Below are 12,348 nucleotides of genomic sequence, written 5' to 3'. Positions count from 1 at the left end.
ATTCTTATTCAAGCTAGACATAAGCCGAGTGAGAGAGCTGACCGTGAAATTCATTTGCGATGTTTCCAAATTTACCGGATCTCGGATTGTCTGCAAAATATATATTTACCATATACACAACGGATCGCGCGCGCTGCCCTCTACAGCGGATTTAGTGGAACCACTGCAATATAAAATTCACCAAAAGGGGTGCAAAATGAGGTCCAGACAAAAATCGATTTCCTTGTACCCTAACCATTGTTACATCGAGATGTCACTATATACACGTGAATACAAGGTGAGATCCAAAATCGGATCTCGCCTTGCAAAACGGATCTCATCTTGTATAGCTTATGATACAAACGGATCTCGCCTTGATATGAAGACATATATATATATATATATATATATATATATATATATATATATATATATATATATTAGGGTGGTCCTTATTTTCGAAAGTTCATATTTTTTCAAAATTATTTGTAATTTTGTTCAGTTACACCAAAACATTAAAAATACAAAATTTCAGCTCAATCCGATAATATTAACACGTGCCGCATTGGCCTTGAAGTTTCATGCATCTGACTGTCTAACATGCTACGACGAGTCGGCGCCAAGTGCGTTCGAATTCGCTACAAGCGCGACTACAAGTCTCGACAAGTCAATTTTGTTTTTACATATTATTTGTTCAATGCTACATTCGTTTTAGTTTCGTACTTGAAGTGCATAAGAAAAGACGTGCTATATAAGTAATTGATAAAAGTGCTGAAATGTCCACTTTGCGGAACAATATTTATCTAGTTGGAGTGATGAAAAATCAAATCTGCGGTAGTAAATTACCATGTAAACGAGATGTTTTGAGTGTACTTTTTTATAACATGAGAGTGGTAAATTTAAATCTTAATGACAGCAGTGCTTTAGTTATTGATGAAGTGGTCGTTTTTTGGAAAAAAGCAAGAATCCCAGTTCAAAACTGTTCAAACTGTATTTTGAAATTAAAATCTTTGTACGATAATGTCAGAAATTTAGAAAAATCTAAAAATAGAGATACTGAACGGCAGAGAGAAAAAGAAAATGATTTTAAAGAAGCTTTAGACAACCTTTTCGATATTGCCACCTTAAATGCGTTAAATGAGATTAAAATCGCCGAAGATAGAGAATTTTTAATTAAGCAAAGGGAGAAAGGTAGAGTAGGTTGTATGTTGGGAGTAGATATCAAATTATTACGTAAGGAAAAGCGGAAAGAAGAACGCACAGCTGCAGAGTTGAAAAGAAAAGAAGATTTGTTGGAAAATTCTAGTTGTTCGATTGGACATTTTGAAATGGAAGATAAAGAACACGAAGATTCACAGAAAAAAGTGATAAATCAAGACAACAGTGAAGATGACATATATTTCATATCGGAATCTCAACAGGGTCCATCTTCAAACAAGAGAGGACGAAAGACGTTAATGACACCTCGCCTGGCCGCTGCCTTGGACAAATGTAAAGTGAGTGACAGGGATGCAATGCATATTATTTCTGCCGTCCTAGAAGCTCTTAATATAGATATCACCGAGTTTGTTCTCAATAGATCGTCTATCAAAAGAAATAGAGAGATTTTGCGGAAAATAAAATATTCATCAATAAAATCGGTAGGAAATGATGCAAATTTTATTGAAGTGCATTGGGATTCCAAATTATTGCCTGATATCACAAAAAATGAGAAAATTGATCGGCTTCCTGTGATCGCGGTTGGTTTAGATTTTGAACAATTATTAGGAGTACCTGGAATTGCATCATCAGCAGGATCGGAAGTTTGCTCTGCTGTGTTCCATATCACTGATGAATGGAATTTAACCGAAAAAATTCAAGCCTTTTGTTTTGATACTACAGCATCAAACACTGGACGTATAAAAGGAGCTGCAGTTCTGCTTCAACAAAGGTTAGGGCGAGATATTTTGTGGCTTCCATGCCGACACCATATATTTGAGGTCGTTTTGGCTGGTGTATTCACGAGGACAAAAGCAATTGTAACATCCGGCCCTGAAATTGCTCAATTCAAAGCACTTAAAGAAAACTGGAAGAATATTGATAAAATGAAATTTTTAGATTATACCAGCGATGAAGCCGTTTATAATGCACTGAAAGATGTAGCGCCCGAAATTATTTATTTTGTGAAACAGAAACTTGCAGAAGAGCAACCACGTGATGACTACAAAGAGTTTTTGCAATTGACGCTCATTTTTTTGGGAGATAAAACAAATGTGAGTTTTAGGGCCCCCGGTGCATATCATTTAGCGAGATGGATGGCTAAAGCGATTTATTGTTTAAAACTTTTTTTATTTCGCGATCAAATGAAAATGAGAAAGGATAATTCCAAACTGAATGCAGAAATTTGCGTTTTCGTTGTATACTGTTATGTAGAGGCCTGGTTTTCAGCAACGAATACTACAGGAGCTCCCCTAAATGATATATATTTTTTGAGAAAATTGGTTATATTTAAAAATATTAATGAAAACATTGCAACCATTGCAATAACAAAATTTTTAAACCATTTATGGTATCTAAGTGAAGAGTGTGCTGCCATGGCAATATTTGACGATAGAATTGAGAGAGTTGAAAAAATTAGAATGGCTCAAAAAATTATGGAATGTGCAAGTAAAAACATAGAGACTGTGAATGAAAAAGAAGAAGAAAATGAAGAGACAGAAGTCATTGAGAAAAAACTATCGTTGCAAATCCGAGATGTCCAAAATTTTGTTCAAAAAGATCTACCAACTGAATTATTGTCCGCCAATTCACTTCAGTTATTTAAACGATTCGGTATTTGTGTTGAATTTCTTCAGGACGATCCGCTGAATTGGGAAAACAGAGAGGATTATCGCACAGGAAAAAATATCATTTCAACCTTAAAATGTACAAATGATATTGCAGAAAGAGGAGTCAAGTTGATTGAGGATTACAATGAAAAAATGACGAAAAATGAACATCAAAAACAATTTTTGATACAGGTATGTAGTATGTATAAACAATAGTTATTTATGAAACAGTTCGTGAAGTATGCTTTTTGCGAACGCACGCGATACTTAGAGTACGAGCGATAGCGAGTGCTCTACATCGCGTAAGTTCGCAAAAAGTACTTCACGCACAGTTTCATACAATATTTTATCTACTCTACGATAAATAAATCAAAAAACTGTAACTCTTCGTCACTGGAATTCATTTCAATTCTATTTACAATTTTTAGAACTTTGACATTTAAAAATTCTAATTTCTTTCAAACCACAAAACTGTCAAAATTTTTGTTGTAATTTATTGCTCATTATGTCATCACCATGACAACGCGAAAGTTAAGGATATTTGATTATATGAAAGTGTGTGAAAAACCCATTGAAAGTGTGTGAAAAAGTTAGTCCCATTTAAAATACACAGGTACTTCACGCACACTTTAAATCCTTCACGAACTGCTATCTATAATGACAGTTTTCACAAACTAAAAACTGATACATAATATGACGTAGAGTAGATAAATTTAATTTTTTGTTATTTTTTTCTTAGCAGTTAGTCCCATTTAAAATACACAGGTACTTCACGCACACTTTAAATCCTTCACGAACTGCTATCTATAATGACAGTTTTCACAAACTAAAAACTGATACATAATATGACGTAGAGTAGATAAATTTAATTTTTTGTTATTTTTTTCTTGAACACATTATATAGGCTAGGTTCAGAAAACACATTCAATATTATTTTTTTTTATTCAGGTTGTTCAGGAGTACCGGAGAGAGTTCCCAGTCGCCACAAAAGGAGGCTTACTTAAATCCAAAATATGTATCTGAAGTGGATGTATCATTTCAATAAATAAAAAATATAGTATTAGGATAAACTATATCTTTATTTTACGTTTTCATTTTAATTAGTATGTTTTTATACTAAAGTTTAAAAAAAATGCGTAATTTTATGTTTACAGTCGAGCGTACGCGTACATTGTCGTTCTTATAGGTAATAACTGCCTTACATTGAATCTCACAACTTTAGCGTCGATGCGGCACGTGTTAATATTAACCGATTGAGCTGAAATTTGTTATATTTTCATGTCTTATATAAAGGTACATTCTGGCAAATAATTTCTAAAAAATTCGAAAAAAATTTTTTTTCCTTATAAATAAGGACCACCCTAATATATATATATATATATATAATATAAATATAAATATAAATATATATATATATATATATATATATATATATATATATATATATATTGAATTTCATCAAGATAAGTATTCACTATTCCAGCGACATGAGGACGTACGTTATCGTGCATCAGCACGAATCTGTGATATTTAATATGGATGGCAAATGGCAAAACATGATTTTCTAAAATGTTTTCAATGTACATGCCAGCTGCCATTCTCCCCATCACCCACACAAGTTCGGTATGTCCTTTCCAAGCAACACCGCTCCATAGCACTATGCTGCCATCACTAAAACTAACGCTCTGAATGAGGTTGCAACTGCCATAATGTTCGCCAACCCTTCTGTAGATGAAAATATTGTCAATCTCACTTCCCTATAGGGAACTTTACACCAGTTAAAACCTCATACAGAGCATTAGTTTTGGCGGTGGCGGCATAGTGCTATGAAGCGGTATTGCTTGGAAAGGACATACCGAACTTGTGGAGGTGATTGGGAGAATGATAGCTGGCATGTACATTGAAAACATTTTTGAAGATCATGTTTTGCCATTTACCAACCATATTTATTAGTATGGCAGATTCTTGCCAATGCACGAAAACGCATGTCTTTATGTCACTAGAATAGTGAATATGTACTTATCTTGATAAGATTTAATTTAAAAGATTATATTGACCACCATATAGCCCATATCAGATTTAAATATGATCGAACATTCATATGACACTTCAAAACATCGCATTAGGAAAAGAAATCTGATTCCTATGACACTGGAAGGGCTAAGGATTACAGCACAGGTTTCACTTCACATTATAATTTTAAAATATTTGATATTTTTCTCTATTATGAGGTACATTTGTTTCTTTCGTTCTTCATTTCTTTTATTTTTTAACGTTCTTAATTTTAGGTTCTTAATTCGTACATTTATGGTGCTCGCAGAATACTGTTGCTTTTATTGATGTTCTATCTGGTTTCTATGTAAAAATAGATCTAATATAACCTGATTTTGCTGTCCAGTGTCATTGATCTGTTTAAAAGGAAAAGAAATCCCATTCCTATGAAACTGGAAGGGTTAAGAATTGCAGCACAAAAACTTTTACTTAGGTAACATGATAATACACTTTCAAAATATACGATATGTTTGTCCATGAGTGTATACTATTGTAACGTTACAAACGTCACATCTTTGATATTTTATTTTTAAATAATTATTTTATTTTATTTTCTTTAATATTTCATTAACAATCATTTTCTTCTATGTATTTGTTTTACCAGTTTTCTTCGTTAAAAACTCGTTGGCGCCCTCTTTTATTATCCTCTTTTATTATCTTCTATTTAATATATCCCTTTTTATTTAAATCATCAACTGAACATACTGAACGTACCCCATACATTCTTACTCTGTAAGTATCTGTTTTTCAATACGGAACATGCCCGCCACTGCCTACGTCGCACTGTCATGAAAGTGACATTTCATCCCTACACGCTGACACAAAATCAAAATGGAAGGGAAAAATAAATCTATTTAAAGAGATGGGCCCATAAGGCACTAACTATTTCCAGACTTTAATTCTCTTGGGGTGAGTTCTTATTCTTATCATATTAATTACATTTTTCCATCTAACAGTCTTTCTAATGTTATTTTATATCTAACCTAACCCCAATGTCAGAACATGTGTTCTGATATTTTAGTTTTAAATATATCTTTTTAATTTACATATATGCACGTTTAGTAATCAAATTTTAACTATTCTCCTCATTTAAATTTCATTTAATTTATTCTTGTCATCTGCTGCTCTTTCTGACGATTAGAATGGCAGACGGCACACGTTGGTTATTAACTTCTTGATTGTTGATATATGTTTTACTGTTACAGTTTTTTTGGAAAGAGATCAACCTTTTCTCCCTTCGGGAGCCACCTGCCTTTGTCACCGGTGATGGACACGTTAAGGCCAAGACAGTAGGATGCATCCAGACAGCAACAACCACCATCTGTAGCAACACTCAACATCTTTCGCTGCACTAACCTAGGGCCACAACATCTGCCCAGGTCAAGAGAAGTCCACAGCAGTACCATTCGACGTCAAGAAGTTACCATCAGCTACCAAAAGCCATAAGTATAATCCAGAATTGTTAGTATTTGGCAAGAATTTGAATATATTTGTTAATGCAATTTTACAAGGCATATTTTTATTATATTTTTATGAACAATAAACATGATTACTTAAAAAAAACTGTTTTGTTTGCTTCCATTCTAAATTTTCAGAGTTCATTTCTAAGATTAGGACAAGACGAACACACACCTGAGTGACTGAGCTAAGCTAAGGGTGTAACGATGGCTATCTTAGATGATTGAGGTAATATTTTCGAATATTATTTCAATTAGCTGGGGTAGTCCATCGCTTAACTCTTTTCACTATAGTGTATATTCATTTTAACATACTAGTTCTTAGATTCTTAGAAGTCAATAGATTTTCCTAAACAATAAACTGTGAAATTATTCGTTCTGGATTAAGTCATAGAGGAAAGTCGTCGATGTTTCAATAACCGAACCAGCCCTGTCGCCTTTAGTAACTCAGTCTAGCCTTTGTGCGGATATGAATATTCAATAAATGCATCACATTCGATGTAAACATGGCACGTCTTGTCGTGTGTGTATGCGTCAAGTTCGTGAACAATGGAAGAGGAAAGGGGCAGGTTTTATCACAACCAAGCGACTTAGCTTTTAGGGTTGGGCGGATTTTACACTCTTCTCACTATTCTTTTATTATTCACCATTCAGTACAATTTGGTTCGGATGGAAATAGAAAAGCGGAGCCAAAATTGCGTAGGAAGTGAATGAGATTCTGAGTGTTGTTCTGTGATTTCACGATACGTTACAACTGTCTCGAACGGAAACAAGAATATTGATGTAGGTCACATAAAAAACGGATTTTGGTTTTTAGAAGGGCATGCCAACGGAAATACAGGATTTGCGTTAAACACTACATATATCTTATGGATTTTATAATTGTATGTATACAAAAAACCTAGAAGAACCTACGATTTTATGCATTCAAAAACATAAACAGGAAAATGATTGTAAATTGCAAAATATGAGACTAAAAAAGTGCACCTAATTAAGGTAAACACATTGATCAATTTATTCATTTATACATACATGTTTCTTGCATTTTGTTTGTATTTGATAACCTTACATCATCATGTGTTCATCACACCTCCCAGAAACACATATTATTATGGTTTAACTATGTTTTTAAAACCTGTATTTCGTATTTCACAGCCAGTTTTTAGTGTCACAAGAAAAAATTATTGTCCAGAATAAAGTGGAAAAAATAGAGTATCTTGGGTACGTACTGAAAGGAGAAAAATACCATTTACTACATCTGATAGTTGGTTCCATGACATTTCGTAACGCGACAGTTCGTAACAGGACAAATGGTAACGGACAATTCGTAACAGCGACAGTTCGTAACGGCGACAGTTCGTAACTATACAAATTCGTAACGGACAATTCGTAACGTCCAAATTTAATTATTCAGTTTATTTTTGTTAACGTGGAAACTACCTGTTATTACAGTTATAAATGAAATTATGTTTATCAATTTAACGAATCAGTATCAGGATAAACATTTTTAAAATTATAATATTTCCTTTATAAAATGTTTGCTTAGAAAGTTGGGAATGTCTAAAGACGGTTGTCGGTTTAAAGATTTCACGAATTACTTCAATATTCCTCTGTCTAGGTATATGCCAATTTAAGGAACAATAAGTGGGATAAACTTTTAAAAATATTGTTAAAAGTTTGTATGTATTAAAATATTTGTTCGTGTTTAAAGATTTTTAATATAATCTTAATCACGAAATATAAAATGTGTTAAACATGTTTATCCCGGTACTGATTCATTATATTGATAAACATAATTTCAATTATAACTGTAACAGTAGTGAGTTTACACGTTAACAAAAATAAACATAATAATTCAATTTTGATGTTAAGAATTGTCCGTTACGAATTTGTATAGTTACGAACTGTCGCCGTTACGAGATATCCGTTACCACTTGTCCGGTTACGAATTGTCGCGTTACGAGATGTCTGGTCACGCTGATAGTTATGGGTAAAATCGAAGACCGACGAGGAATTGAAAAAAAAAAACAACATTCATGACACACAAACATTTGAGAATGACATAAGAATTGTTGAACAGCTTTTCCATATGGCACAAAATCAAGCAAGTCTTAGGTTAGGTTAACTTCAATATGAGTCGGCGCCTATCCACCCTTCCACTCGACCTAAGAAATCTAATATGACTCATCTTTAGGTTTAAAGTTGTTCCTTCAACCCAGCCTATTTAACAAGGTCTATCATGACCTTAAATGGAGCTTCGCAGGCCACACTGTTAGACAAAAAGTCCAACGTCGGAACGCAACAATATAACATTGGAGACCTTACGAAAGTAAACGACCAAGAGGAAGACCACAGATGAGATGAGTTCATGATATTAAAAGAATAGCCGGAACAAATTGGCAATAAGTTGCTCAGAATAGTGACCGATGGGGGGAGTTAGGAGAGCCATATGTCCAAACATGAATGATAGAAGGCTACGAAGAAGATTATGACCTTAGGTGATACTTCTACGAAATCGCAGGGAATCCAAACCTGGGCAGTTACAAAGAAAGTGTTCCGCCGTCTCATCATCAGCCTGCCAGAATCAGCAACTCACATTTTCTGCCAGTCCGATATTAGTCTAGGCGCCAGAGGGGTCACCGTGTCCTTTTCAATTCTGATGAACAAACTCAACGGTTTCATATGGATTTTTGGCTGCTGATTACGAATTTCAAGGGTGGATTTCGATCCGAGTGGTCAAAAAATTATTATAAACAATTTAATTGTTTAGAAATTGTTTATAAGGCTCTGGCTCATAAACTAAAAGAGATAAAAAAGAATGTTTCAAATAAAATTTGTTTGTTAATAAAAAACGGAGAAAAAAACGTTTAATAAACTTAAACCCAACAGTTAGAACTCAAGATATTGTAAAATTAGTGCACAATGCAAATTGCAAAATAAGTATTTTTCGAAGCTTTATCAATCGTAACTCAGTTTCTACGCACGCAAATGAGCCCTAGTAGGTCTTATTTTAAAGCTTCGTTAATAAGCTTCCAAACAAAGTTTGTTAAATTACTTTATCTTCATTTGTTTTAAAGTTATACCAGTTTGAAATTATAATTTTCTTAAAAAAATTGTACATTAATTTGTTTATAAGGATTTCAAGTAAATTTGAGCTGTAAACATTTATACTTTAATTAACAATAATGATAGAAAAACTCAAAAGAAATATTTTGAGCTTTTTAAAATGTTCGTAAGTTTATTTTTGGTCAAGATATCGATATTTTAATGGCGCGCTATGAGGCGCAAAATCGGCTCACAGTCAAGTATGTAAGTATTTTTCGACGCTTTATCGATCGTAACTCGTCTTCTACGCATGCAAATGAGCCAATATGTAATATCTATATAAAAATGAATCGAGTTCTTTTACAGCATCATCATTGCATATAAGACGAGCATTTATGTTGTGGCGGCATACACACAATTGACGTGCCTTGATGATGTTGCAAAAGAACTAGATCCACTTTATATGGATATCACATAGATAATTAGACTCTGAGGCCCCAGAAAGTTTTAGTTTTACTGCCTATAAGAACAGACTTGGTACCACCATGTAACTGTAAAAATTGCTCTAAGAACTTATGCAGAAGTAAAAAAGCTGAGACTCTCTGTATATCTCGATGCAGATGCATGAAAGATAATGTTTGTAAAAATAGTATTAATAAATAATATCAACTTACTTTTTAGTTATATTTCTGAAATATTAGTTTTTAATGTTTTTTTTCTCATTTAGTACAAAAAATAGAAGACAAAGTAAATAGAATGAAAGGTGATACGAGGTACAGTATGATGATTTAACTATAAGAATTATATGATAAAATTTTATTAGGATCTTCAAAAATGAAAAATGAATATAACGTATATACAGTTGAGTCCGCGAGTCTTTACCCGTGCGTCATTAATACCTGGCGAAATAAAACACATACTTTTTATCTAGCATCATTCTCTTCCACGCATGAAACTCATGACAAACCAGCTGCCGTTTGTTATTAAGTAAAAACACATGTTATTTTTATGAACCATCTAGACTCAGTGAATTGAAAAGAGATAGGTACAAAAAAAGACGATTCGGTATGTTTTCATATTTTAAGCACAATTTGTTTGACGTTTCTGCTTTGTTTACTTTTATGGCTGTCAGTCAGTTGAATTTTTTGCGGTTTTTGTCGAATTTTTGCGTTTTGAAGTTTCTTTATATTACACAAACAGTTGTTTTCACAACTAATTTTATATTGGGCTTTGAACTTTTAAGGTAAATAATTATATTTTGGCAATTAATATTTAAAACATACAAAGCTAACGTCATTCACGCAGTAAAGAAATGATTGTGTTTAGATTTCCGTCAAAGTGAATAAAATAACAAAAATAAAATATGTTATTGAATTTTTTTATAAATTGTTTATTTATTTATTACTCAATAATAATAAAAAATTTATTAAGCTACTTCAAACATAGCTGTAATTATGCACAAAAATTTTGAAGCAAAACTTACATTTGACATTCTATATATTTGATAACGTCAAATTTTATAATAAAACCCGTAATCGGAACAGCAGCCACTTTCTGTCACTTGTTGTTGCGTGAAATAGATTTCCGACTTATTTTGTATGCTTTAAATGATGACGCACGGGTAAAGACTCGCGGACTCAACTGTATACATAGATATTATAATTTGCATCGAGAAGTTAGCGCGTGAACCTTTACGCTGTGAGCCAATCTCGCGCCCCAGAGCGCGCTATTAAAATATCGATATCTTGGCCAAAAATAAACATACGAACATTTTCTTAAGCTCAAAATCTTCCTTTTGAGTTCTTCTATCATTATTATTAATTAAAGTATAAATGTTCATAGCTCAAATTTGTTTGAAACCCTTATAAACAAATTAATGTACAATTTTCGGATATAACTTTAAAACAAATAAAGACAAAGTAATTTAGCAAAACTTTGTTTAAAAGCATATTTATTAAACTTTAAAATGAGACCTTCTAAGGCTCATTTGCGTGCGTAGAAGCCGAGTTACGATCGATAAAGCTTCGAAAAATACTTATTTTGAAATTTGAACTTTGCATTGTGCACTAATTTTACAATATCTTGAGTTCTAATTGTTGGATTTAAGTTTAGTAAACGTTTTTTCTTCGTTTTTTATTAACGAACAAATTTTATTTAAAACATTATTTTTTATCTCCTTTAGTTTATGAGCCAGAGCCTTATAAACAATTTATAAACAATTAAATTGTTTATAACAATTTCTTGACCACTCGGATCGAATTCCACCGTCGAACTTCGTAATCATCAGCCAAAAATCCATAAGAAACCGTTGAGTTTGTTCATCAGAATTGAAAAGGACACGGTGACCTCTATTTGGCGCCTAGACTATATTGTTTATGTGCCCCTTGAGGCGACAGTGTCCTAGTAGGAGAATAAATTACGGTAATTTGTAGATAATTCCTGTTCATATCTAATAGATCTTTGGATCTCTTCTTCGAAGGTTAATGTATAAAAGCCTTCGAATGTTTGAGACCCATTCGCCAAACCAGTAGTTATGCTTCGTCTGTTCCATCCAGTCGGGTATTGTTCTTGTGAGTGTGCTTCTTGCTATGCTGACGAAAGGTCCTGGTTCTGGCCTATAAATGTTTCTTTGTTTCCTTCCCCTGCAAGTAGGTTCGCTTTTTCGTTCCCTTCAATACCAGTATATCCAGGCACCTAGAGTAAACTGACTTTGTTACTTTTTCCCATAAGTTTCTGAAGACAGTTCCAAACTAACTTGAGAGTCAATCGGATTTGATTCCAATGCCTTTAATGCCACCTGGCTATCAGATAATTTTTATAGATCGGTCCCTGGAGTTGCTCTTTATTAGTTCCTGCAGACGTATATCTATAGTCTATTAACATAAATTTTCGCTTGGAAAATAGAAGAGAGATTACCTATGCTTTCACTTGGTTTCCCGCCGTATATTCCAGCACCAACTAAACCAGCATAAAAAATTAAAAATGCCGAAAAAACAGAAATTTTAACG

At 33.2% G+C, this 12,348-nt stretch overlaps 2 protein-coding genes across 4 annotated transcripts in view; one reads left to right on the top strand and one right to left on the bottom strand.

Annotated features, from left to right (window-relative positions):
• LOC114328891 (transcriptional enhancer factor TEF-1) overlaps nt 1-12,348 on the bottom strand; it is a 522,782-nt gene that overhangs the window by 278,009 nt on the left and 232,425 nt on the right. The gene's annotated exons all lie outside the window — the stretch shown is intronic.
• Nucleotides 432-3,861, top strand: LOC126880171 (uncharacterized). Its single transcript, XM_050643930.1, has 2 exons — nt 432-2,978; nt 3,735-3,861. The coding sequence occupies exons 1-2, from the start codon at nt 756-758 to the stop codon at nt 3,807-3,809; spliced, it is 2,298 nt and encodes a 765-aa protein (XP_050499887.1). The 5' UTR covers nt 432-755; the 3' UTR covers nt 3,810-3,861.

This window comes from Diabrotica virgifera, chromosome 2 (genome assembly GCF_917563875.1).
Source record: "Diabrotica virgifera virgifera chromosome 2, PGI_DIABVI_V3a".
NCBI classification, from domain to species: domain Eukaryota; kingdom Metazoa; phylum Arthropoda; class Insecta; order Coleoptera; family Chrysomelidae; genus Diabrotica; species Diabrotica virgifera.
Note: the sequence above shows the minus strand (reverse complement) of the source record. Positions and strands in the feature narration are given on the sequence as shown.

Coding starts and splice junctions, on each gene's coding strand:
- LOC126880171 (XM_050643930.1), top strand. CDS start 756: ATGTCCACTTTGCGGAACAATATTTATCTAGTTGGAGTGATGAAAAAT. Junction 2,979..3,734: donor AAAAACAATTTTTGATACAG/GTATGTAGTATG, acceptor TTTTTTATTCAG/GTTGTTCAGGAGTACCGGAG.